General features: G+C 37.7%; 1 protein-coding gene across 3 annotated transcripts in view; it reads left to right on the forward strand.

Annotated features, from left to right (window-relative positions):
- The window catches only part of dpp10 (dipeptidyl-peptidase 10 (non-functional)), a 258523-nt gene that overhangs the window by 195477 nt on the left and 35567 nt on the right, over positions 1-27479 (forward strand). For 2 of the 3 annotated variants that reach the window (XM_085249886.1, XM_085249887.1), the window contains exons 6-7: positions 19963-20015; positions 24520-24601. In XM_085249886.1, the coding sequence (XP_085106012.1) occupies positions 19963-20015; positions 24520-24601 (135 nt within the window). Of the gene's footprint in view, positions 1-11294; positions 11664-19962; positions 20016-24519; positions 24602-27479 lie in introns of those variants that run through there. The other variant, XM_085249889.1, reaches the window with a different exon arrangement.

Genomic DNA, 27479 nt, shown 5'->3' on the forward strand with positions numbered 1-27479 from the left:
TCAGAACTTCCATTTGGAGTGGTTGTTGTGCTCTAAATCAAGAAATACTTCCTGGCTTGATTATGCACTGAGAAAAGGAAAAACATGTACTGCTGTATTTTCAATTGTAATTTAAATTATACATTATTTGAAAGCAAGCAACCAGTCATTTTAAGATACAATATTCACTGCATCAATAGCTGTTTACCTTGTCATAAAAGCGACTACATGGTATTTTCTTACCTTGTTATTTTAGGAGCACGTGCTTAAATTGCATGCTGTACCCTGTTTCCACCTTCACACACATTAAATAATTATTTACTGCCCATGCTGACCCCAACCCTAGCTCTACCAGAATATGCAGAGAATATATATGTAAAGAAAAGAAAAATGCCATTCATGAAAAAAAATAATTTTTTAAAGATGAAATTTTTACTGTTCTTCAAATCATGGTAGGGTTAGAGTTGACACTGATGATAACTTTGAGCTCACAAGGTTAAAGGGACTTATGCGTGTATTACATTGCACAGTGACAGTGATATGTTGGACACAGACAGAGCGCAGTGCAATGTGATCTGAATTGCCTGCGAAAAGTACATTTACACAAGAGTAGATTGAAAACATGAAGTATGTGTCCCCTGCTTTTTAAACAGGTTTTAATGTTATGAGAAGAAATTTTTAACCCCTTTAACAGAGGTTAAAAATCAAGCGGACTAACTTACAATTTGTCTTGTCATTCAAATGCTTTATTTTAAATGATTGCAACCAAAAACAAAAGGAAATAAAAGAGCATCACCAGGTGTTGAAAGACAAACCCATGCTGAAATACATAGTTGAATAAACATCTAAGCTTCAGTCCTCATGGGCTTAATAAATTTTGACGAGGGCCAGGGTCAGGGAGTGATTAAAATTCCTTTGTGGCTCATGCTGAGACTGGCAGATCACGTTTATTCACTAATAGAGCAGCGGGGCAAGCTTGAACCATAATTACCGGCTTTCCATCAGAAAAGAGTAGATGCAAAATGAGATATGCAAATTGGACCCTCCACTCTGGAAGGGATCAACTGTGAGGATTAGTGACAAGGAGATTAATCAGAGCTGATTTGCATATTTTGAATGAAGGGTTAGACTTACAATTCGGAACAATAAAGTACACCGAGTGGCCGGAAGCCCAGCTTATATTTAGCACAAGGTTATACTGACACAAGAATCTAATAGAAATTGCACTGTTGGTCCATTTCTAATCTAAAAAAAGGAAGCATATAAAATTGCTGTTAATTTAAAATGACTTCCTGTGTGCCTTGTTAAATCCCTTGGCAGCAGTAGCTGACAAACAGTAGGCTTTTTTTTTTTAACTAATAGGCAGTAGCAGCGGTATTGTGTAAAAACACCAGCCTTTATGTACACTGTCCTGCACCTCTAGCACACTTTGAAATTAAACTATGCAGCTAAATCAAACAGCGAGGGAACATCTTACAGTCACAGCTTTGGGTATACCAATAATAAAACATGTTAATACAGTCCTTCCCTTTAGAATGTAATCTTCAGAGGCTGTAAATCAGAATCTTTCCTACACAAACTGACTTTGTTTATTTCCTTTGATATTCAACGTGACTGCCTCAAGTTTTAAAGAGTTAAAGAGACTTGATCTGGTGACCCATAAATAATGGCAAATGTTGTGCTGTGCATTTATCCTTTTGAAGTGCTGATGAATAATTAATAACATAAGCAGGATGCATGCAACAAACTTCCTTATAACAGAACACGCAGCTAACATCAAACTCAAGAAAACAATAATTCAGTGAAAAAAATCACTTCAAATTACAGTGGAAAGAAATAAAAAACAATGAAAGTATTTATTTATTACAAATAAATAATTAGATGAATAGTTTTCCACTTTCATTTTCAGCAGACTGACTGTTTCTTGTCTGCAGAACTTGTTTTATAATCTTTTTTATATTTGTTTTAGTTCTTGAGAGCTTTTATTAATTAATGCAAAATATTGAAAACTTTTTATTTATTTATTTATTTTACAAAAATTGTAATATGTTCTAGCTTATCTGTTGTGCACATTATGAAAAACAATATTAAATTTGGACTGTCTCCATTCGAACAAACAAAGAAAAGTCTTGGAAATAACTAATAAAATGTCACTGTCATGACTTAACTTTCGAGTGCCTTGTCATATAAATATGAAAAACACAGTTTTAATACATTCAATTAAAGGAGACACCTGTAGCATTAAATTAGTTACATTATCCTCATGAAAATGCTAGGTACATATACACATTTTATTTCAGTAAATAAAAATATGAAATGGACAGGTTCTTATGTAAGTCTTTGGTACTTGAGCACTCAAAGCACTTTTCTTCTACACCTAAGAAACATTCACAAAAATAAATGAAAAACAAAACCTAAGACTGATATAATTCCTGAATGTCTGTTGCAGTAGTCTTTATAAAGTGATGTTTTTATTGCATGCTGCTGAATTGCATTCCTAATTGTAATTGTCATCTGCATTGGGATTTACCTACAAAACTAAGACTCTGTCAACTCATGCTTATTCCACTGGAACTGGAAGAGATTATGTAGAAGCCAGGTGCTGCTAATCAAAAGCATTTAGTTAATTGATAATCAGAGAATGTGAGCAACTCGATAAAAGCAGATGTTTTGGCAGTTTGCTGGTGGGCAAATTCACCTCACGGTCAGATTGTGCATTAAGCATAAAATGCAATACCAAATAATAATGGTCAGCATGGTGATGGAGGGGCGATGATTTGTGCTTGTGTTGAAGCCACTGTTCCTGGGCACTTTGCTGTCGTCAACCATGAACTGCTATGTGTGCCAAAGTCACATGTGAGGTCATTTGTTTGACAGCTAAAGCTTGGCCTAAACTCGGCCATGCACATGAGAAAGATCCCACAGCAGCAAATCTACCACAGAATGGCTGAAAAAGAAAAGAATCAAGAATCAATCAATAGCTCCTTGAAATGCTGTAGTGGGACGGTGAGAGTGCTGTGCATAAATGAATGCCTGCAAACATCAATAAACTGAAGCAGTGTTCTGGAAGAGTGGACCAAAACTGTTCCACAATGATGAGAAACTTAAGTCACACAGAAAATGACTACTTCAAGTTATGAGGTGTACTTAGGTTTTCACAACTGTATTTCATTCTACAGGGTGGGCCATTTATATGGATACACCGTAATAACATGGGAATGGTTGGTGATATTAAAGTCCTGTTTGTGGCACATTAGTATATGTGAGGGGGCGAACTCCTCAAGATGGGTGGTGACCATGGTGGCCATTTAGAAGTTGGCCATCTTGATACAACTTTTGTTTTTTCAATAGGAAGAGGGCCATGTGACACATCAAACCTATTGGTAATGTCACAAGAAAAACATTGGTGTGCTTGGTTTCAACGTAACTTTATTCTTTCATGAGTTATTTACAAGTTTCTGACCACTTATAAAATGTGTTCAATGTGCTGCCCATTGTGTTGGATTGTCAATGCAACCCTCTTATCCCACTCTTCACACACTGATAGCAACACCACAGGAGAAATGCCAGCACAGGCATCCAGTATCCGTAGTTTCAGGTGCTGCACATCTCGTATCTTCACACCATAGACAATTGCCTTCAGATGACCCCAAAGATAAAAGTCTAAGGGGGTCAGTCTTGGGGGCCATTCAACTGGCCCACAGCGACCAATCCACTTTCCAGGAAACTGTTCATCTAGGAATGCTCGGACCTGGCACCCATAATGTGGTGGTGCACCATCTTGCTGGAAAAACTCAGGGAACGTGCCAGCTTCAGTGCATAAAGAGGGAAACACATCATCATGTAGCAATTTCAAATATCCAGTGGCCTTGAGGTTTCCATTGATGAAGAATGGACCCACTATCGTTGTACCCCATATACCACACCAAACCATCACTTTTGTTGTTCCAACAGTCTTGGAGGGATCCATCCAGTGTAGGTTAGTGTCAGACCAATAGCGGTGGTTTGGTTTGTTAACTTCACCATTCACATTAAAGTTTGCCTCATCACTGAACAAAATCTTCTGCGTGAACTGAGGGTCCTGTTCCAATTTCTGTTTTTCCCATTCTGCAAATTCTGTGCGCCGATCTGGGTCATCCTCGTTGAGATGCTGCAGTAGCTGGAGTTTGTAAGGGTGCCATCTGTGAGTAGCTAATATCCGCCGAAGGGATGTTCGACTAATGCCACTGCGACATGCGGCGAGTGCTACGCTGTGGGCTCTTGCTGAATGATGCTAGGACAGCCACTGATGTTTCTTCATTAGTGACAGTTTTCTTGCGTCCACATTTTGGCAAATCAAACACTGAACCAGTTTCATGAAACTTAGCAAGCAGTTTGCTAACTGTAGCATGGGAGATGGGTGGTCTCGTAGGGTGTCTTGCATTGAAATTTGCTGGAATGACCCGGTTACTGCGTTCACCAGATATCAACACAATTTTGATCCGCTCCTCAGGTGTTAACCTCTTCGACATGTCAATGGCTGTGAACAAAGAGAAACTTGTAAATAACTCAAAGAATAAAGTTACGTTGAAACCAAGCACACCATTGTTTTTCTTGTGACATTACCAATAGGTTTGATGTGTCACATGGCCCTCTTCCTATTGAAAAAAACAAAAGTTGTATCCAGGATGGCCGACTTCTAAATGACCACCATGGTCACCACCCATCTTGAGGAGTTTGCCCCCTCACATATACTAATGTGCCACAAACAGGACTTTAATATCACCAACCATTCCCATTTTATTACGGTGTATCCATATAAATGGCCCACCCTGTACATGGAGGAAAAGTCTTACCTTTTGTGCAAAAAGTGAGAGAACTGAAGTGGACATAGTTCCTGCTGTATAGATTTATGATACACTGTTTGTGCGTCTCATCTATTGAGGAAAAAAAAAAAACTAACTCAACATGACACCTTTGTGATGAAGGGCAATAAAAGCTGCTTTTCCAGGAGAAGTAAATTGCTTCTCTAATGGGTTCATCTCTGGTGCATTGAATGAAATAAAACATTCATCACGTTTCTTGGCCAATTTTGCATCTTGGTAGAAATGTGTCAGTCAAATTCACCCTCACCCCACTGTCCCCACCCCAATCCATTCTAATCATTTGCTTTGGATTGCATTTTGCTTTTGAAGTATTTTAACAACATATATATAGAAATAACAGTATGTGACCTCAGTCACAGCTGCAACATTGTGTGCTTGTCTTTTTTACCTATCCTAAGCAAAGATATAGGCAATAAAAAGAGGTTTTATTTGTCTATATAGGTTTATCTTTTTGCTGCAGAGTCAAATCCACATTATATGTTTAAAATTACAGTACTGAGTCTGACTATAGCTACATTCCTACCTAAGATGAAGGCTCAGGCTCAGCTGATGGAGTCAGAGAATTACGTGGACTAAAAGGCAAACAGACTTAGTCGGGCTGTTGGGCCTCAGGCAGCCTGAGCAGCGTAGATCCGTCACGAGGAGAGACAGAGACAGAAAGTAGATTTCCCCATTTGTGCCCGTGACTTGTGTTGTTACATCATTTGCTTGTTTTTATCACATCAAATCAGCTGCATTCTTTATTAAAACCAGGTCTGATATTTCAGCAGTATGCAGGTCAGGCAGATGAAACAAAGGTAAAAGACCTTGGAGACCGCAGCAGGTCTCCAAGGTTTGATAAGGTGTTGCATGCATAGAATAAAAAATGCTAAATGAATACATACCTGAATGTGGCTTATGCTGCATATCTTTTTGAGCATTTAATCCATTTGAAAAAACGAATCTTTAACAACTGATTGGTTCAATCAGTCGTCTGTGTAAAGCATTTCTGGAGTACTGTTTTTAGCCTCAAACAAATACAAATTTAGTGTTCTGCTGAGTATTACATGTGGATGAGTTTCAAGAATCAGTTTTCTGAGCACTGAATTTTTTTATAATGTGTCATGTTTTATGGGGAATTGAAAAGCATATCTGTAGTTTCTAAAATTTGGTTCATGTCTTTGAACCTGGAATGAATTATTTTTTTTAGACCTGGGGGTAGCATAAAAATGTTCACAGTACCACATTAACATCCATGAAGAACTAGCATTGCAAAAAGTACTACACACTACATATAAAATCATTATTGTTTAAGTTGATATTATAATTGGGGTTTTTTTTTCATTTCTTTTATCTTATTAGTTGTTTCTTATTTTCAAATCCAGAATTTATAGAGGAACACTATCACTCATGTCAAGTCTTGGTTTTTGCCTCTTGGTAAATGTAAAGTCCAGTGTGCTCCATTTAGGTCTCTGCCAACACCTGTGAGAAACAGCTGGAGTTAATCAGATAGCTGATATTTTTATGAAGGATCAATGTTCAAAGTGACAGTTTCAGATTGACTGTAATTTGACACATTACTGTTCTATAAATACTGATTAGCTCCACTTTAAGGACAAAAACTCACCTTAAATCCGCATGTGTGGAAATCACAAAGACCACGTGTATTCATAGACTAAGTACCCTGATTACTTGGATTGGTCATGGGTTTTGGCAGGTTTAATATCACAGCATAATGCATTATGTGATTTTCCCTTCCGTATTGTGAAAGTTGTACAGAAATGGTTTGAAAAGACAACATAAGAGCCCTCAGACACCACTGTGAGTATGTGAGCAGGGACTGGAACTTAGCCAGTGCTTCCACATTAACTCCAGTGTGTTTGTTCATGGTAATGAAAAGCCATGTGGCTCATTAATATTGTCTAACAGCAGGACAGCAGAGGATTTCTACAGCATCCACTCACTGGTTTTAGTCTTTTTTTTATGTGGAGTTTAATAGCAAAAATCTTGATTCTTTAACCAACCATAGGTGTCTGTGAGGTTTTCTGTCAGACTTGCAACCTGTTGCATCATCCTAGTCCATCATGGGATACACTAAAACTCCCTCGAAATATAACAAATATTAATCCTGAAATGTGAAATGTAACCAAAAAAGCATAACAGCAAAGAAAACCAATCTTTCTCTGTACACTTCTTTTAAATTAAACTTCTAAACAGGTATAAGTAAGTACAGCTTACCGACTTTATCGATTACACAGGTGGTGATCAGCAGTATTCACAGTGTTTCAGCACATCCTGTGTGGATGCAGTAAAATTTCACTTATGCCCAAGGCTTAGCCAGAGATACTAATGAAGGTGAGGAATGTGCTGAACTGTTATTCCATTAAAACAATTCAAATGATGAACACCCAGAGGTCGACATTTTATTTTAACAGATCTTCCCAGGGAATTAGATCATTACAATTATAAGCACACTATAATAAGCAGAGGCCATTGCCTTAATTTGTTACAATATGAAGATACTATATAGCTCCTCAACAAAGTAACACTTGATATAATTTGATACAGTGGAACTAAAACCATGGAAAACTATGCTGTCAGGCATGTTATTAAAGAACTGCAGAGGTATCTCAGATCAAGAAATAGGATGCAGTATGTGAAGGATGCTTACAAGAAGCAGTCTGTGCACTGATTTGATAGTTTACGGTTGATTTTTAGATAGTTACTGTGCCAGGATAGACACCGGATATAAATGATCAAAAACTTGAGTGATTACACATGAAGCAGTGGTATTAATGTGTCCCATTATATGTTGGAATGAATTAGCTTAATAGGCATTTGAATAAAACCCAATTATATTTGCAATTATACTATTTGTAAGTGATAGATGTCTTGGATGACATCTGGAAATCATTTCCTTTAATTTTTTTACAGTAATAATTTAATATAAACTAATTTTCAGTCCCAAATTAATAAGAAACATAATGCTCCTTTTCTTCAAACAGATTTGGATAATATCTTCAAATAATAGTAATTAGTATCAATAAAGATTGATTGTGGTATTGATTAAATATTGAAAAAGTAAAAGCACAAAAATACCTCTTCCTTAAAATAAATTCTAAATTAAGGTGTTGCATATAGTGTTATCTGGCAGGTTGGCAGGTAACACCTTCTCTTCATGGTTCAAAACTCTTGGTATTGTTAGCTGACGATAACTTACTCATTTTACAAAACGAGTAAATGATTTTTTAGAATGAGCAGCTCACAGTTATTAAAATGCAGTGAATTCCATCATTGACTATAACACTTTATCATGCAGTCTGTTTTTAACATTAACATTCCTTTCTCTGTTACACCTCCCTCCAGCACTCTGTTTCCATTAAAAAATACAAATATGACAGTTTTGTTTTGCATTTCATATGCTCTTGTAAACACATATTGCAATCAGTTAAATATTTTAACATCCAAATTTGAATCTCTTGTCAGTCACATGACACAATAGAGGTTTTCCAATACGCACATGCAAGATTTTTGTTATGTTTTGCACAATTTAGTAAACTGACTAAAGTCAGTTTTGTATCCTATCGAAATCGTTCAAAATTATTTATTTTAAATGTTTTTTTCCCCTAATTTTTATGAGCTTGCTGTAATCGCATGCTTTGATCTATGGACTATACTGTGAAGTCTGTGCTTGCAGTTAATCGTAACCTCTAATGAACGATGAAAAGAATAACAAAGAGACTTGGATCTGCACTAAAATAAGCAAACCGGTCTCCTGCTAATCATGCACTTTGATCCAGTGCTGCCTTTGAACTAATAAGTTGTTTTATAGAGTGCAGCCTTTGTAGTTGCTGTTCATAAGCTACAGCGGTTTTAGGTGGTTATGTGGATCTGATGTGAATGGAGGAGTTTCCTGCTACAAGGTCCAGGAGAAAGCTCGTGTAGCCTCACATGTCTGTGGGATTACATACTGTTATCTACCTACATCTGTATCTGGGAGTGATTAAGCTTGAGAAAAGCTCATAATCTCTAGGTTTATGTTTGTCACTGCTCACAACTGGCTGGTGTTTTCTTAGCCTTGCAGACACCGTGTAATGTTTGAAATCTTTGCTGCCTATAGTGCTATTTTACTCTATTTGTATGCCATCGCTATAAGCTGTTGATTTAAGTATGTGTGTGTATCTGCATTCAAATATAGTGGGAGAGAGAGATCTCCTTCTCCTAACATTCATATATTCTGTTCTTTTTCCACTGAAGTAGAGGGAACATGAAAAAATACATAATTAGGTTTAAGCTATAAAGACACAGAAGTGCGTGGGTTTGAAGTTGACAGATTTTTCACAGATTCTGAGTGACAGCCTCTACTGATTGCATGTCAAGGCATAACTGGATTGAAAGCTTACATTTGTTCTGCATTTTTCCAGCCATACCAATGCAACACTTCAAGCTTGTTTCTGTCTGTCACTGGAAAAGTTCGAAAGCCATTTACCTTCTGGGCAGTCTTTTAAGAAATCAACAATTTTGCATTTTCATAGCTGATCAGTTTATATTCCAGTGTCCCAGTTTGAGGAAGAATTGCTAATAAAGGATCAAATAATCTAAGTGGGAAATGGCAGTGGGGAGTCACAGATGTAATGCTGAAAACAAAGAGGGAAAATGAGAGAGAAGCTATCTGTGCTGTCTCTGTTGAGCCCACCTGGCATTTCAAGGAAAAACAAACCACAAATATGTGAAAAGCAGAAAACAAATATCGTCCTGATGCACAGTTTTACGGTGGAAAACAGCACCTGTGTCCCAAAGCAACATCTCTGCATTCAGTTTAATAAATTTCAAATGAGTGTGAACGGTGGCTGCTGCACTGAATGGCGTGTGTGTGTGTGTGTGTGTGTGTGTGTGTGTGTGTGTATATATATATATATATATATATATATATATATATAATATTCTGTAACTCTGTAACTTCTGTCGGTGCTGTGCTTTTTTGGAAATCGAATTTCCCAGAGGAACCCACCCGAGGGATTAATAAAGTTCTATCTAATCTAATCTAATCTGATCTAATCTTATTGATTTGTATCATCTGGATTTATGGATTTAAAAAAGCTGAGTATCATCTGCATAACAACGAAAATGTATGCAGTGTTTTAAGTAAAGGTTTGGTCCTGGCACATAATCCTGTGGAACTCCACAAGCGCAACCTTGGACTGTGGGAGGAAGCCGGAGTACCCGGGGAGAACCCACGCAAACACAGGGAGAATGTGCAAACTCCTCAGCGAGATGGTGAAGTCAAACTCAGGACCGTGTTGCTGTGAGGCAACAGTGGTAACCACAACGCCCCTTCAGTGTATCACATTTCCTTTAATACCAACAGTGTCTTCAGGTTTCTGTATTAAAATATTATAATCAATAGTATTGAATACTGCTCTGAGGCCTAGCAGGAGACACACAGATATGAGTCCACTGTCAGAGGCCATAAGAAGATAATTTGTACCCTTAACTGCTGCTGTTTCTGTGCTACGATGCACTCTTCAAATAAACCATCCCTCTGCAGATGAATAACCTGCAGTTTCACAACTACTCTTACCGGGATTTGTAAGTTTTGACCACATCAAAACTGAAGTAATAGAAGGCTACGCTATTTGCAGTGTAAAATTATATTCTTTAAATATAACCCTATCAAGGATCTAAACTAAAGAAAAACTAAAAATCCTCAAGCTGTGAACAGGCTCTTGGTGTGCCTTGTGTATTCTATCTAAATGTGCTTGTGATAATGGCAAGCAAAAATATAAACAAAGACAAACAAAAATATAAGTTTCAAAGCCCACCTCTTTATAGTCCCTAGAGCTAAAATTACCATAGCTGCCACATAGTGACAGGAGAGTAGGATGTCAGCTTCACATATCCTGTAATGTAAAGCTTTGTTATTCTTTGGTTGCCTTTTGGTAGACATGTTTTCCCTTCTCACAGAGCCATCCAGGGAGCTGCTTCCACTACACTATTGATTTTTATAAGTGGACTGATGCCCAGCAGGGGAGGGGAAGGCTCAGATGCACTTCTTCTGTGGTGACATCCATGAAAGTTTTGTTAAATGTCTGTAGATAGTTTTTTCTTCTTTTTGTCTCACTCAAAAGAGATTTTTTTTTTGTCATACAACAGACAAAACATATACATATACATACATATATACTAGGGGTGCAACGATATTCGTATCGATATTGAACCGTTCGATACAGTGCTTTCGGTTCGGTATGCATATGTATCGAACAATACAATTTTTTTCAAAAATTTTTTTTTTCAAATTTTTTTTTTTTTTTTTTTTTTTTTGTGTCCCGTTTGGATCTATAGCCATCAGAATTGTTGTCTTGAGGCCAAGAAAGATGCCAAGAGGATTTATTTTAAGTGGATCATCATATTGGTCCATTTGATTGACCTTTATTATAATTATGAATTTATTTTATTTTCAGTTGCAAACGGGACAGACATGACTGTGGGATAGGACAGGGGGAAAGAATGAAAGAAAGAGGGGGAGAGAAAGAAAGAAAACCAAAGGGGAGAAAAAAAAAGAACAATACAAAATTTGTAATTTATTTTATCAACTTTCCTTCTGACGATGCTGTCTGTGTTGAGCGCTCAGTGAATCTGCATTTGACTACTCCGCCTAGGCTCGAGAGTGCAGCCTAGGCGGAGTAGTCGAACGCAGATTCACTGAGCACTCAACACAGACAGGATGGTCAGAAGGAAGAGCGCAGGGCAAGCTAGCGAGACAGAAGTGGACCTCCCCACCCTCATTCAGATCTGGCGTTTGGAATTATTTTGGTTTTCATGTGACATATGACCCTGAAGGTAAGCGAGTCATGGACTAAAGTAAAACAGTATGTTGGATGTGCCATGCAATGCTCAATTACATGGGTGGGAGCTAGTGTGTTAGCGCAGTTAGCTCATTAACGTGTTGGCCGTCTAGCCCCTCTGTATAGGGTAGCTCGTTAACGGAGATTTGCCATGTTGTGGCGTGAAGGTTATTTCAACGAGATTAACCTGAAAGCACTAGTGGGAACACAACGAATATGACTGCACATTTACACTGACATCATCCTAGTGCAAAGACAAAAACAAGCATGCATGCTACAAACTTTAGCCGAGTCATTTAGACAGCTGTTAGCACAGGATTCTCCTTATGGAGACCTGATATGTTTAATATGCTGCTGAGAATATAGCCCAGAAGAAACGGATAGTATAGCTTTTATTTTGGAAAGAGACATTTCTCTGTAATAAACTCTCTTTTCCAAAGATGAGTGATTCCTCAATCAGATACAGGGCTCGCAATATCGCTAGCCCGATGTCCCGGGGCTATCTCTCCCCTGCCTGTCGGGCTATTGTAGGAAGGAAAAATATATGTCAATGCTTTTGCATTCTTTCAGAAATGTAGCTGGGTAATTATGTCATTGGGTGAGCCACTGTCAATATGTGACATATTGAAATCGTGTTTGAATTTGCGCTTGTTTTTTTGCTTTCACTTTGCAATCGCGCAAACTGTGTATAGAGAGCGACAGCACTGATCTGTGAGTGATGATAATTTGTGCACCAATTCCTCTGACATCGTCTTATTAATTGTTAGCTTACTATGCAAACATGACAAGTGAAATCTCCCGCAGCTTAAACATGTGAGAGGTTGATCGCGCAGAGAATCGCTGAGCTTATGTGAGTGCGGCAGGATATATATTTCACTAGGATGACCTGGATGATTGAGAACCTTCACAGACAGATATATATTTTAGTTCTGCTGAGCCAAATAAGACAGGTCAGGGTGAAGAAGTGACAGCCAAAGAAAAGCTTACCACAAAACGGAGAAGTTATGACAAATCAGACTATAAGGCAAAAAGAAAGTGCAGCTTTATGGTTTCATGGACAAAAGAATTTCTGTGGCTGCAATATGACGAGCTAAAAAACAACATGCACAAGGGTTAGGGTTAAATTTAAAAACTGTACTTTTGTGTTAAAATATATATTTATAATTTTAATAAATGACAAATTAAAAAGGCATGAACATTTTTTTTTGTATCGAAAAAACATCGAACCGTGACACCAAAGTATCGAATCGAACCGAACCGAACCGTGAATTTTGTGTATCGTTGCACCCCTAATATATACGTACATATAAAACGCACTGTTTTTGTCCGCTAGAGTGAGATTTTCACGGCATATTCTGCACCACATCTCTGTGCGTTCATCATTTGTTTGAAGCCAGCTCACCTCCTGCAACCACTTTTCCGAGAATACGCGCTTCTTTTGCGGTTCAGACTCCTTCTGACATTTGTTTGGAGGTGGAGGAACACCAAAGTAATTGCTTAAAGAAGCTTGCTTCTTCGACATTTTTAAGCCTTCTAAACTAATGTCTGTCCTCCTCCAGAAAATCTTATGTACGCAAACGCACGTTGCAACTTCTTATCTGGTGTGCGTCTTTTATCTTGACAGCGAATGCGCACCTTCGGACCATTTATATGCACCCCTGCTTATAATATATGCATTTTTTAAACAGGTTCATAAAGTAAAAACATAATTTCACTGGGAGGGGTTATGTTTAATGGGAATTCAAACTCTAGATTTAGATTTAACTGAAACGCTTGTTTTTCTTCCATCCTTCACTTTTATTTATTTATTTTTTGACAAAACATTTATTTCCCACAAGCCTAAAAAAGGTCAGTTACTTGACAGACAGAGACCAGCCAAATGTCCTTGAGTGTGTAAAAAGGATTATAACTATATACTGTCCTGACTGCAGGCACCTTCTCTCTTGTTTCTGTTTACAGTCACATTCTGTTTTGCATGTTTAATTTTTATTAGTCATATTAGTACTAATATGGTCATAGAATGACATGCACATTAATAAGAACTTTTTTTGTCCTTTTTTTTTAAGTTACATTATTTATAATGCTTTAATTTAGTAAAATGCACTAGCCAACGGGAAAGATGTGGAAGATACTAATTTATCTCTTAATATAAAACCCATGAGCATAATTGTTTTAAAAGATACTTCTAAAAGAGACTAAATTAAAAACTGAGCTGTGAAACAGTGACTTTGGCTTTCACAGGGTTTTTGCTGCTATTCATGAAAAATGCAGTTGATTAAAAGTTAAATTAACATAATATGTGATTTTTTTTCTATGGTACTTATGCGGACAATATTTTTCAGGTTAGGCTATATTCAGAGTTCCAGTTGCAAATGAGGTGGAAGGTTCACGTTTCACTGAATTTTTTTATTTACTTATTTATTGAGTAATTCTTTTGTAACTGAAAATTTCATATACATTCAGTCGTTGATTTAAAAAATATGAGCAGATATTTTTATTGTTTGTAATCTTCTGCTAAGTTTTTTTACACTGCTAGAATCCCAGCTACTGGAACACAGAACACACCAAGAATACCTGATCAATCAACTTTTGTCGAAACTGATTTCCACGTCTCCTTTATTGCAGAATAGTAATATGTAAATATTTAATATGTAAATGCTCTAATGTTCAGGCACAACAATAGTAATGAACTTCAGTACATGGGTGCACTCAAAGTTAAAACAATGAATTCAATTTAACATGTTTGTTTCATCACTTTGTAAATTTTAGGACACAATTTTTTGCAGTATTAGCTTATTGTCTTCTTTTCAAAAGTTTTTAATTTTACTGATATATCTTTATGTTATTTAATGGTTTTTATCATGATTTTAACCCTAACCCTAATAAAGTATGATGTGAGTAAGCTGACAGCTGGCTACACCATATAAAGACAAGGGGAGATAAGAAAAAGCAAACTGTGATGTGCATGTCAACTCAGCATTTGTGAACAACTCTGATTTGTTAATACTGAAAAAATGGACCTACAGTATACCTCCCACAGCTCTTTTTATAAGTGGGTAATATAGGAAACAGTAGACTAATTATATTGGAATTCATAAAATGTACCAACTTTATATTACAATTCTGAAATTACTAATGTTGCATCATATTTTGGGACTTGTAAGCAATGATTGTGAAGAATCTATGTTAAAAGCATGAACTTTACATCTGAGGCACAGTTTGAGCAAAAAAATATGAATACTGTAAAAAAGCCTTTGGAGTTGGGCCCTTAATTAAATTAATTCAGCTGGCATCCATTCTGTCGTTTTGAGTGGTAAATGTTTTCTCTTTGAAGTTGATTTAGAGAAAGAGGTTTTTAAGACCATTAACTGATTCATATTATAGACATATATTAAGATTGCAGTTCTGCATCTAGAACTAAGACACAGTTTAAATTTCCAACACGTTTTTTTTATTAAAAATACCCCACTAATACCCTCTTAATCATGTGTTACATACATTTTATCATCTCATTACCTTTTCATATCTAATACCTTTTATCACATTTTCAGTTTGCAGCTTAAGATTAATTACGCTGACACCTGTGATCTGTAGTGTTTTGCTTTATCAGCCAAAAAAAGTTAATTACAGATAACAACTGACCTTAAGATTTTTGTTGTTTTTTTAGCTATAGTTACAAAAACTGAAATCACTAGATAATTAAACTTTGGAAGAGGGTACTTTAATCCTTTTAGACAAGAATCCTTGTTGTGATGTTGTCAAAGGTGTTTTTTTTTTAAACATCCAGCTTGCATCCGTACGTTCGGTTCTTGACATTAAATTCTTCTTCACAGCATTGAGTGCTGAAAATGTCACAACCTTTTGTTTTAGTACGAAGTCGGCAACAAAGGTCACCATACCCATGTGTGCTCTACACCTAAAACTAATGGCATATCACTGAAAAGTTCATTTGGGGCTTGTAAAGACTGTTTCATGTCAAAAAAAAAAGAAAAAAAAGAGGAATTTTCAGCCTGTCAGGGTTTGAGAAATGTGTATAGTGCACTATGAAGAATCAGGTTTTACTTCCATGCACAGTTCTCCGCTATACTGAAAGATATTTGTAATAAAGCCTGTAAATTTATATTGAACACACTCAACCTCAGTGTTAGCCACAATACATTCAGTATGCACTGAGAAGCTACACTCTGCATAAAGTCGATATAAGTCACTTGGACCTTGGTGAATCTTCTTTTCTCTAACCAGTAATTCACTCTCTTGATGAACAGGAATCTCTATTATTGATGTTCCAACTTATTGTTATTGGTTGTGCTTTAGGCATCATAACCAAAGCTTTATTGCAGTCTTTCAAAATGTCTTTTGACTTCCATGATTGTAAGAAACATCTGCTTTGTTTCCTCAAGTGCTCTTATAAAAATATAGTGATGTTTTCTTCAGGGATTAGACTTAATCCTCATTAGTAAGTGAACCTATTATTATGCCATTTCATATTTAAGGGAAAGCCGACATACCGTTATAAAAAAAGCTTAAACCTGCAATAACTTGTCATCTCAGTGCAACAGACATAAACTCTGGTAGATAAAGACCCATTAAGTTTTATGTATTAAGCACAAGGTCAAAAACGCATTCTCTCTCCTTTCCCTCCTGTTTTTGGACTTGATTGAAACATCCTCATGGTTTGTTCTTTAAAAGTAAATACATATATGCATGTGAAACAAAAAGTATGGGCTTTGTCATTTCTAATTTTTTACATATAAAAATATAATAAAATTTATCTGGTCTCAGCAGATCTTAAAATTAGATAATTACAACCTCATATGTTCAACAACAAATAGCATGTTTTGTCAATTATTTCCCCAAAAAGTTAGATACATAAGCAGCGTGTGAAAAAGTAAATAAATCCTTAGTGCGGCAATAAAAATTAAGGGGGTAAGTGGCAGGTCATGAGCAAGTGACCACGTCTATAATAACAGAAATTTTGGCAGTTTGTTGGTCAGGGGCATCCAGGTGTTTGTGGACTGATGGACGATCTGAAGTTCATCGTTCTACAATGAGAAAAATTTGTCACACATGGAAAACATTCTAGATAGTATCTAATCATGAACTTCTGGAACAATGTGCTTTTGGCATATAATACCAGGACATAAATATTTAGCAATAATGAACAAAAATACGCAGTTTTTTGTATTTCCCAAACACCTGATGCTGCACCTGTCAAGCATGGTGGTGGGGTGCATAAATGAATGCCAACAAACCTCAATGAAATGCAGAAATACTAAAGAGTCAACCAAAACTCCTCCACAATGATGTGGCAGAGTGAAAGTAAAGTCATACAGGAAACAATTACCAATCATTGTTCATGTTACTTACTCACACGGAGTGTACTTGTACTCAAGGGTTGTTGTTCTTCTCTGGTTAGAATTTGAAAAATTAGAACCTTGTAAACACAAATTTTTTTTTTTATTATTATTTCCCAAATGCATAAAACCTTAGAATTAAAAAAGGACAAACTGTAACAATTGTAGACTAAAATGAACGCGACAACTCGAAAGTCTTTTTTTAATTATACACAGATATTTGCACCACATAGTTGTTAAACAACCATGAACCACATTACACAAAATGAACTCTGTTACGTATTGAAGAGTTTTTATTGTAAATGATTTAAAGATGTTTTTATGTCTGCACGACATCTACCTTTGGGCTGTTATAAGCTTTTTGGACAAATAAACTATATTGTTCAATATTTTAAGAGAATGTGATCACAGCATGCGGTAAATACACAAATCCATATCAATGACAGTCACATAACTCATGTCTGAAATAAATGAACTAGCATGCCTGCCTCACTGTAATTCTTAATGTGAAGTCTGCACATTTTCACATACCTTCTCTAACAAATTCAATTGTAGCTTCTTAAAACAGGAACATTATATTTCATCCATAATTACCACACACTGTACAAAGCAATTTAAACTCTGAGCTACAGCAGTGATTGCCTCTTTGTTGTGTTCTATATGCGTAAATCTCAGTTTATATTAAAAGGATAAAGAAGCTATTTTTGTCTGCTTACTCATTCAAAAGGAATCACCGCAGCAGGTAGCTCTGCATGTTTGATTTGGCAGATTTCTTTACATTGGATAACCTTCCTGACGCAGCCCCAAAGGGATCTGTGTCTCTTCCTAGGATTGAAGCGGGCAGTTATATTGCTGGGATATGTTAAATAAATATATATCTGGATTTGTCCATATAGTAATACATTTTTGGATGGAGGATATGTTTCATAACATCTATGAGAAGCTCTGTATCTGTGAGAAAACAATGTTTACCAAGTAATACAAGCTGAGGAAGTCAAGTTATGTTCCTGTCACAGGGTACCGGGGAGAAAACGTGCCAGGAGACATAAGGTATTTAAAAAAAAAAAAAAGATTAAATTGGTTAGATTTTAGACATTTTTAAGCAGCACGGTGGCACGGTGGTTAGCACTGTTGCCGCACAGCAAGAAGGTCCTGAGTTCAATTCCACCATCAGGCCGGGGTCTTTCTGTGTGGAGTTTGCATGTTCTCCCCGTGTTTGCGTGGGTTCCCTCCGGGTACTCTGGCTTCCTCCCACCGTTCAAAGACATGCAACTTGTGGGGTTATAGGTTAATTGGATAATCCAAATTGCCACTAGGTGTGAATGTGCGAGTGCGAATGGTTGTCTGTCACTGTGTGTTGGCCCTGCGACAGACTGGCGACCTGTCCAGGGTGTACCCCGCCTCTTGCCCTATGACAGCTGGGATAGGCTCCAGCACCCCCCGCGACCCTGAAAAGGATGAGCGGAAGCGAATGGATGGATGGACATTTTTAAGCATATCTTAATATAAGTTTAGTGGTATACAGTTAGCTGAAATGTAGTCTATCAACCTTGTCACTGAGTTTGTCTGCATTATTGCTAGTAGTTGGATTTTGCCTGGATTCTTTTTAAGCCCTCACATAGTGCAAATGTCACAGATGTTGTGAAATGTGCTTGTGTCATCTTCATTTCTACTCAGTTGCTGTACAGCATACAACAGGGAGCACAAGCATTTGTCAGAGTCATCAGAGTTAGATCAACTTCCCTTCCAGCTTGGGAGATCACTCATGTTGACTTGTCATGGCTATTTTAGTGAGAGCCCCCATCTGGGGCTCTGCAGAATTCATAACCTTTATGCAGATTTCATGTCATTAAACTTTGTTTTTCCTCCTTTTTCCCCTTTTAGTTTTCTCACTTAGTTTTCAGACTGTTGTTTCAGATAAGGCTCTTTGATGCCTGAGGATAAAGTAATAATACTGGATCATGCTGAAGATCGATTGCTCTATTTTCAATGTTATGAAAAAGTCATAAAGTTTGGGGATGAAACTGGTTCACCTGTAAATAGATTTGTACTTGTTTTTGTATTTGTTTGTAGAGAAAGAAATAATAAGGCTGTAAAAAAATATTGTTTTACAGCCTTGAAACAGTGGACCATAAGATTTCAAGCATATATCACTGACCATTTGGAAGGTTTTGTTGTCTTCATGTCCTTTTATAGGTAAATCTAAACTTTAATATAGTGGGAAAGGAAAAAATAGACTTCTATCCATCAATCCATCCACTCAGCCATCCATTCCAATCAAGGAAAATGACAATACTAACTACCTTTGGTGAAACAATTGTACTCATTTTGATGAGTGGAATAACATTATGTCTCGGCTTACATCAATTCCCAGTCAACTGCAGCTCTGATCTGCACTAATATTTACATTAGTACAGAATGTAATGTCAGAGTTGGCGCTTGTAAAATTCCTCTGCTTCTTTGTATCAGAGCTGAATACTTGAGTGTCTTTTTCCTGATGGAATGCAAAAATCTGGGCTGTTTCTGTCCCCGATCACTAGCCACGGTCAGAGGTCTATTATCATGTCAAGCACAGCTTCTCCAGAGGGGGTAGGCGGGTGGTGGTTCAGACAGTTTACATGCACCCCTCTGTCATTTTGAATGCCTCTCCCTCGCTCCTTTCCATCTCTGTCTCTCCCGAGTTTTGAGCACATAGGCACTCGGCGATGATGGGTTTCTCAGATGGAATTAAAATGTCTCGTCCCACAGCTGTCACCCATGCAAATTGCATTGTCTACAGATTCTATCACAGAGAACAGCCAGCAATCTGTTTTCTTTGATGCCTTTCTTCTTTTCATTTTTATTTTGTCCTGATGTCATTATCGTGACACTTCTGCTTCTCTCGTTAACGCTTCAGTCATATTTTAATCTTTCTTCCATTCTCTCTTTATTTCACTGCAGGTTTATCGCCACTCCTACATGGCCTCCTACAGCATCTACAATATTCACACTCGGTAAGTGTTCCTCAGCGGTTACTGAGGGGCAACCTTTTTGGTAGTAACACCTGTCATTAGTGGAAAAATATCCATGACTCACAGGGGTTGACAAATTTGTAGAACACAGGAATTTTTATATAAGCTATGTACAATGAATAGAGTACTGTGGGATCAATTTACATGCTGTGACACGCTTGAAACAAACTGTATGTCTGTTATTTGGATTGTTTGTCTTGTTCCAGATGTTAGCTGACTGAGATTAATAAACAAGCAGACCCAAGCTGCATTCTAAGGGCCCCACATGTTCAGGGAAACCTGCCTGCCTAGAGTTTCCTCTTGTGCTATACTGGAGTTTATTTGCATGATTCGAAATCATCTTTGTTTATCTTATACTGGGCCATAGTGCAGGCCCAAAGTTCATCCAGTGGGGAGAGGGGTACACCAGAGAGCCACTTGTGAGACATCACACACAGTGGCACATCTGGTGGAATCGCAATAATTGAGTTCATGCAATCAGCTCAGGCGAAGCTGAAACACAATGGAGTCATCTCCAATGCATTTCGGGGGTTACAGTTGTTTTAGCTACTCCAACAGGGTATACACAATATTAGACAGGTGCTTTCAGCATCGTGGCTGTCAGGGTATTGTTCACCTAGAATACATTTATTTTGTTGAATAATTAGCTGAGCAGAAATTCAAATCCACTGGATAATGGAAAGGCGTAAGCTGCCATTGCCAGTGTCCTCACTGCATAAGCTTTCCTTCCATGTGCTATCAGCCTGTTGTGGGATGAAGAAAATATGAAGAAGGATAGAAACAGGTCATGAGCAGAAGCATACCACATCATCTCTCACATATGGTGGAGGTGATGTTATGTTGTGTGGCTGTAAGTAAGCAAGGAACTGCATCACTGGTGTTTATTGATGATGTGAGTGCTGATAGAGGAGCTGAATGAATTCTGAAGTGCATGTGGCTGTACTCTCTACCCAGACTCAGCCTAATGTTGCAAACCTGCACAGAACTTCACAGTGCAAGTAGATACTACTACTACTACTACTACTACTACTACTACTAATACTACTATTACTACCTGTTTAGATGTACAATTTAATGTTAATAATTAGTATGATTATCATTGATTTGAACTAATCCTAAATTGCAAAATGATCTTTGTTATATTTTTACACTAAAACAAAAGACAGATTTTATGGGTGTGTATGTATTTAGAGCAAAGGGTTAAACCACCTTTATGGTTTATACATTTCTGCAATGTAAAATTACACACAAGTGCAAAAAGTACAAGAACTGTATCAATTGCAGTCAAATAGAGGAAACAACACATCCAATGGAAAGTAGTAAGTTGACTACCTCAAGTACAGACTGGGAATATTTTTTGTATATCCCCAGAACTCTCACTAGCTTGTGCAGAGTATTGAAACTTTACCATTCTAAATTTTATGTTCAGTCAAAATAAAGTTTGAAGATCAGCCTGCAGTCTGTGGCATCCCGCTGCTTTCAGACTGATTTTCCAAACATTCTGCACAAAGTCTCAATCCAAAGTAACAGTCCAGGACATGCTCAAATGACTTCCTGCCAGTTTCATAAGTCACAGTCATGAGCGGGATTCTGACTACTAATCAGAGAGAGATTAAAACTTTATACAGCTGATTGGATTATCCTTTTCAAACACGAGTGTTATTTTAGAAAGCTGTGCCATTTTGGGGCATTGCTCTGGCATTTCCTTTTAATCTCTGTCATGTCTGTGCTGATATCAGACAAATGGGTCTATGGCCAATTTGGGCTTATTTCAAAGTGCATGCCATTGTCAGCTAAAGCAAGAAACAAACTGATACAAAGCATGTGCTATATAAACATTGAATAAATAAAATGGGGGGGTGCTCCCCTAAAAACTGTTTTTGCACATTTGTTTTCCTTTTTTAACCTCTGACTTTAGATGTATTGGCCCACTGCTGCCATTTGATAAGGTCACAATTGTTGCACCTGTAACTCAACCAATGGCTAAAGTAGAGAGGCAACCTTGATTAAAATGCACTGTTGCGCATCATTTCTGTTGCATGAAATTTGACTAGAGGTGGGCAGAGTTGACGCTCAGATGCTTTAGAAAAGGTTTAGCAGCATCGGTCCTTACCATCTCACTGACATAAGGCTGTTTTTCACTCTCCAGTTTTTAATATAATTCCATTTGGTTTTTCAAAATTATTACAGAAGGGCGATCGTGGCTCAAGAGTTGGGAGTTCGCCTTGTAATCGGAAGGTTGCCGGTTCGAGCCCCGGCTTGGACAGTCTCGGTCATTGTGTCCTTGGGAAAGACACTTCACCCGTTGCCTACTGGTGGTGGTCAGAGGGCCCGGTGGCGCCAGTGTCCGGCAGCCTCGCCTCTGTCAGTGCGCCCCAGGGTGGCTGTGGCTACAATGTAGCTTGCCGTGAATGTGTGTGTGAATAGGTGGATGACTGGTTGTGTAAAGCGCTTTGGGGTCCTTAGGGACTAGAAAAGCGCTATACAAATACAGACCATTTACAGACATCTCTTGTCTTCGACACATGACTGAAAGGCTTTTCCACCCATTCTAACAGGTGATAAGCCTTAACATAATCTGCCAGAGACAACAACCTACTGGCAATTTACAGTGGGGCAAAAAAGTATTTAGTCAGCCACCGATTGTGCAAGTTCCCCCACTTAAAATGATGACAGAGGTCAATAATTTGCACCAGAGGTACACTTCAACTGTGAGAGACAGAATGTGAAAAAAAAATCAATAAATTCACATGGTAGGATTTGTAAAGGATTTGTAAAAATAAGTATTTGGTCACCTCAAACAAGGAAAATCTCTGGCTCTCACAGACCTGTAACGTCTTCTGTAAGAAGCTTTTCTGTCCCCCACTCGTTACCTGTATGAATGGCACCTGTTTGAACTCATCATCTGTATAAAAGACACCTGTCCACAGCCTCAAACAGTCAGACTCCAAACTCCGCCATGGCCAAGACCAAAGAGCTTTCGAAGGACACCAGGAAAAGTATTGTAGCCCTGCACCAGACTGGGAAGAGTGAATCTACAATAGGCAAGCAGCTTGGTGTGAAAAAGTCAACTGTGGGAGCAATCATCAGAAAATGGAAGACATAGAAGACCACTGATAATCTCCCTCGATCTGGGGCTCCACGCAAGATCTCATCCCGTGGGGTCAAAATGATCATGAGAACAGTGAGCAAAGATCCCAGAACCACACGGGGGGACCTGGTGAATGACCTGCAGAGAGCTGGGACCAAAGTAACAAAGGTCACCATCAGTAACACACTACAATGGCAGGGAATCAAATCCCGCAGTGCCAGACGTGTTCCGCTGCTGAAGCCAGTGCATGTCCAGGCCCGTCTGAAGTTTGCCAGAGAGCACATGGATGATACAGCAGAGGATTGGGAGAATGTCATGTGGTCAGATGAAACCAAAGTAGAACTTTTTGGTATAAACTCAACTCGTCGTGTTTGGAGGAAGAAGAATACTGAGTTGCATCCCAAGAACACCATACCTACTGTGAAGCATGGGGCTGGAAACATCATGCTATGGGGCTGTTTTTCTGCCAAGGGGACAGGACGACTGATCCGTGTTAAGGACAGAATGAATGGGGCCATGTATCGTGAGATTTTGAGCCAAAACCTCCTTCCATCAGTGAGAACTTTGAAGATGAGACGAGGCTGGGTCTTCCAACATGACAATGATCCAAAACACACCGCCCGGGCAACAAAGGAGTGGCTCCGTAAGAAGCATTTGAAAGTCCTGGAGTGGCCTAGCCAGTCTCCAGACCTCAACCCCATAGAAAATCTGTGGCGGGAGTTGAAAGTCCGTGTTGCTCGGCGACAGCCCCAAAACATCACTGCTCTCGAGAAGATCTGCATGGAGGAATGGGCCAAAATACCAGCTACTGTGTGTGCAAACCTGGTAAAGACCTATAGTAAACGTTTGACCTCTGTTATTGCCAACAAAGGTTATGTTACAAAGTATTGAGTTGTATTTTTGTTATTGACCAAATACTTATTTTCCACCCTGATTTACGAATAAATTCTTTACAAATCCTACCATGTGAATTCATGGATTTCTTTTTCACATTCTGTCTCTCACAGTTGAAGTGTACCTCTGGTGCAAATTACTGACCTCTGTCATCATTTTAAGTGGGGGAACTTGCACAATCGGTGGCTGACTAAATACTTTTTTGCCCCACTGTATATGGAAGTCGTAACTGTTAATGGTCAGTCAATGAGCTAATAATATTCAAAATGGGGGCCTAGGAACCCAACAATATTCACTTTGGCTTTACAGGTTTGCTGTTATTACTCATTGTTTTTGCATTGTACCCCCCCCCCCCCCCCCCACACACACACACACACACACACAAGTGGTCTATTGAATTGCACATTTCCATAATTTTCATCTAAAAAAGTAGCCTAGCCATTATCCACCAGTGGATGTTGAGTGATTATTATCCTCTATTTACTCTTTTCCTTACTTTAGGGAGGTTTGGGAGCTGGACCCTCCTGAGGTGGTTAACTCAGTTCTCCAGTATGCTGCCTGGGGGGTGCAAGGCCAACAGCTGGTGAGGACACAGAGAATCTTTTCACACCGTAAACCTGTTTTTAGTTCCACTTTGCACTGCTTTCACTACACTGGGTTGGATGCCATTTCTTTAAAACACTTAGATTTGGTATCAGGTATCAGACACAGGTAGATAACAATAAAAAAAGATATTTAAAATTTATTTGTAACATTTACAAGGTTATGCAACTTTTGCACAGCCCTGTTGTTTCATGGATATGTAAGATTTACTCCAATTAAAATATTTTTCATTCATTTTTGAACATAAGTATCAAATTACATGGATGAAACAGATACGATTTTTATTTATCTATTATTATAAGTTTTTGTTACTCAGTTAAATCAGTTTAGACACAAAATCAATGGCTTCTCTTTGCTTTTGCCAGCACATTTGTTGCTGAGTCCTACAGTCTTTATCTGGCATCCAGTAAACAGCCAATTCACAGTTTCTACAGAAAAATAAAATAGTGCGTTTTGAAGGATCAGCGACTCTGGAACCCACAAATTAGGAATTTATCTTCAGCTCCAGGCCTGTGGATGACATTGTGTCACATGACTTTCCACCACGCCGAACGCTGTCTTTGTTTGTGCCCTGTTGCCGTCAATTTCGTGCTGCTATTTGTAATTCACAATGTCCTACTTAACGTGCTCAGGTTCACATTTTTGAGGGGACCCTAATTAAATGCTAATTTTCTTCCATCATACTTTTTTATGTATCTGTACAGGACAGATGGGAAGGCTGTTTTGTTGACAGCTAAAAGGCTTAAAAAGCATAGTAGAGCTGCAGTGTCCATATTTGCAAATTTGAGTGTGGAATATTTGAGCATAAATCAAACACGACTCCATTAGGAAGTCATTATGGTGATAAGGAGGTGAGGTAGACATATGTGAGGATTTTTTAGCTCTCGAGTGGCAAGCACAGCATCATTAGGCAGAAGTGCATCTTTGGAAACAATGACATGGCGTGTATTCCGCTGTAACCGGCTGTAAGTGAGCTTCACAGTAATTCTTTGGGAATTTGTGTTTTCTCATTAGGAAGATGTCTGAGAGTTATGACTAGAATATGTATTAGTGCTGTCCATTCATCACCGTAGAGTCTTAAAGAATGGATTGGACATGCACAGTGACACTAACTAACAAGATAATGACTTTTCACAGTTTACAAAGTTGTAATTAAGTCCCATTTGAGCGGCTTACTGAATTTTAATTGTAACACACTTTTTAACATGATGGCTAAGCTTCCCAGTAATTCTTAGATAACGTTGGCAACTTCCACCAAATCAAAGTGTACTTATTTTAGCAAAGAATATGAGCGTAACAATTCTTGATTTTAAAAAGAATCGAGGAGTTTTAATGAGTGCCTACTGTGCTATTATGGAACTGGAAATTAGTGCATATTTGAAGTATGAATAGACCAAAATCCCCAAATCAGTGAAATACAAAGATTTTAGAAAACTGTCAAAAACCTGTTTTAAAATATTATTTATTAGGACTGAAAGTCTCCACGAAGAAATTAATCAAGTACACATTCATACATTGCATGAGGAATGTAAATTTGCTTTATTAATCAAAAATAATAATAATCTGCTCTGTTATTTTGTGAAATGGCTAATTTGAAAATTTATCGAAAAAAACAATTATAATTCACCATTAAACATAACAATTCAATTAAAGAGCTTGCACATACTGATAATTAAATGATAACAAGAACATAAAATGATTTGGTAGTTGGGAAAAGCCTTACATTGGGTGTTGGTCTAATAAATTTGGTAACCATTGTACCTTAGCAATTTCTCTCTTTTTTTAGCCATAGTACATTTATTTCCTTTGTTGCTAGAAAACAGATTTTTACTTTTAAACGCAGCCTTGATTCATATATTTAAATTTTACTAATAAACTTATTAAACTTTGGCAAAACATGTTTCTTTTGTAGTAGCTTGTATTGTTACAAAGTCTACTGTATACATATAACCTATCTTGGTTTTTGAGCCTATTTAAAGTAGGATACTTACAGGGAATATCGGAAGCATGGACTGTCCCTGTTTTACACAGCATGGTTGCTGTAAAATAGTACAACCTTTAAATGACCAGAACTTAAAATTTCCTTATACATACATACATTGTAAATTGTGGTGGATTATGTTATACATTTTAAACCCCATAATGTCACCATCTACTCTTATTGTTTAGAACCATCCCCATTTTCATATAATGTCAAATATTGAAAATTATTTCAGGTACTGAAAACATTTGTATAGTTTCTTGCACAATGGGGAAGTATGAGATTGCGTGTAGCATATTAATTATTAAAGCACTGTGAATTCCGCATCACATTCCTAACTATAAGAAACGTTCCAAAGAAATTGAAAAGGACTTGCTTTCAATTCATCAGACAAATTTTCAAGTCAACCATTTTACTGCTTTACTTACATGAATGCTATCTCCAGTTAGTAGAGGAAATTGTTGCGGTTGTTACATGAAAAACCCAAAAAAGAAATTGTGTTGTTTAGATTATTTGAAACTGTTTTCCTTTTTATTTATTTTTTTATTTTTTTGTTATTGCTGACATCACTTCAAGCCTCTACAATTTAATCCAACCTGCAGCAATAAAACCTCAAATGTCTGATAATCTTCACTTCACAATCATAATAATAAGCCCTCACATTTTAGAGAACCCTTTAGCACATGCTGCACAGACTGCCTACTGGACTGATGTTATCTGGATGTCTTCCAGCCAGACGGCAGAAGGCTCTGCTGACTGTGAGGTTATGTCAGTGCATGGAGAGGCTCCTTGCTAATGAATTCTTATGTAAGATCATATAAAGCAACAGACTTCTGGCTTTTGGGAAGGTCCGAATACAGATACTTCTTTGATCTGA

This window comes from Mchenga conophoros, linkage group LG16 (genome assembly GCF_057382185.1).
Source record: "Mchenga conophoros isolate Kocher_MC1m ecotype Shallow Benthic linkage group LG16, M_conophoros_male_GT1.1, whole genome shotgun sequence".
NCBI classification, from domain to species: Eukaryota; Metazoa; Chordata; class Actinopteri; order Cichliformes; family Cichlidae; genus Mchenga; species Mchenga conophoros.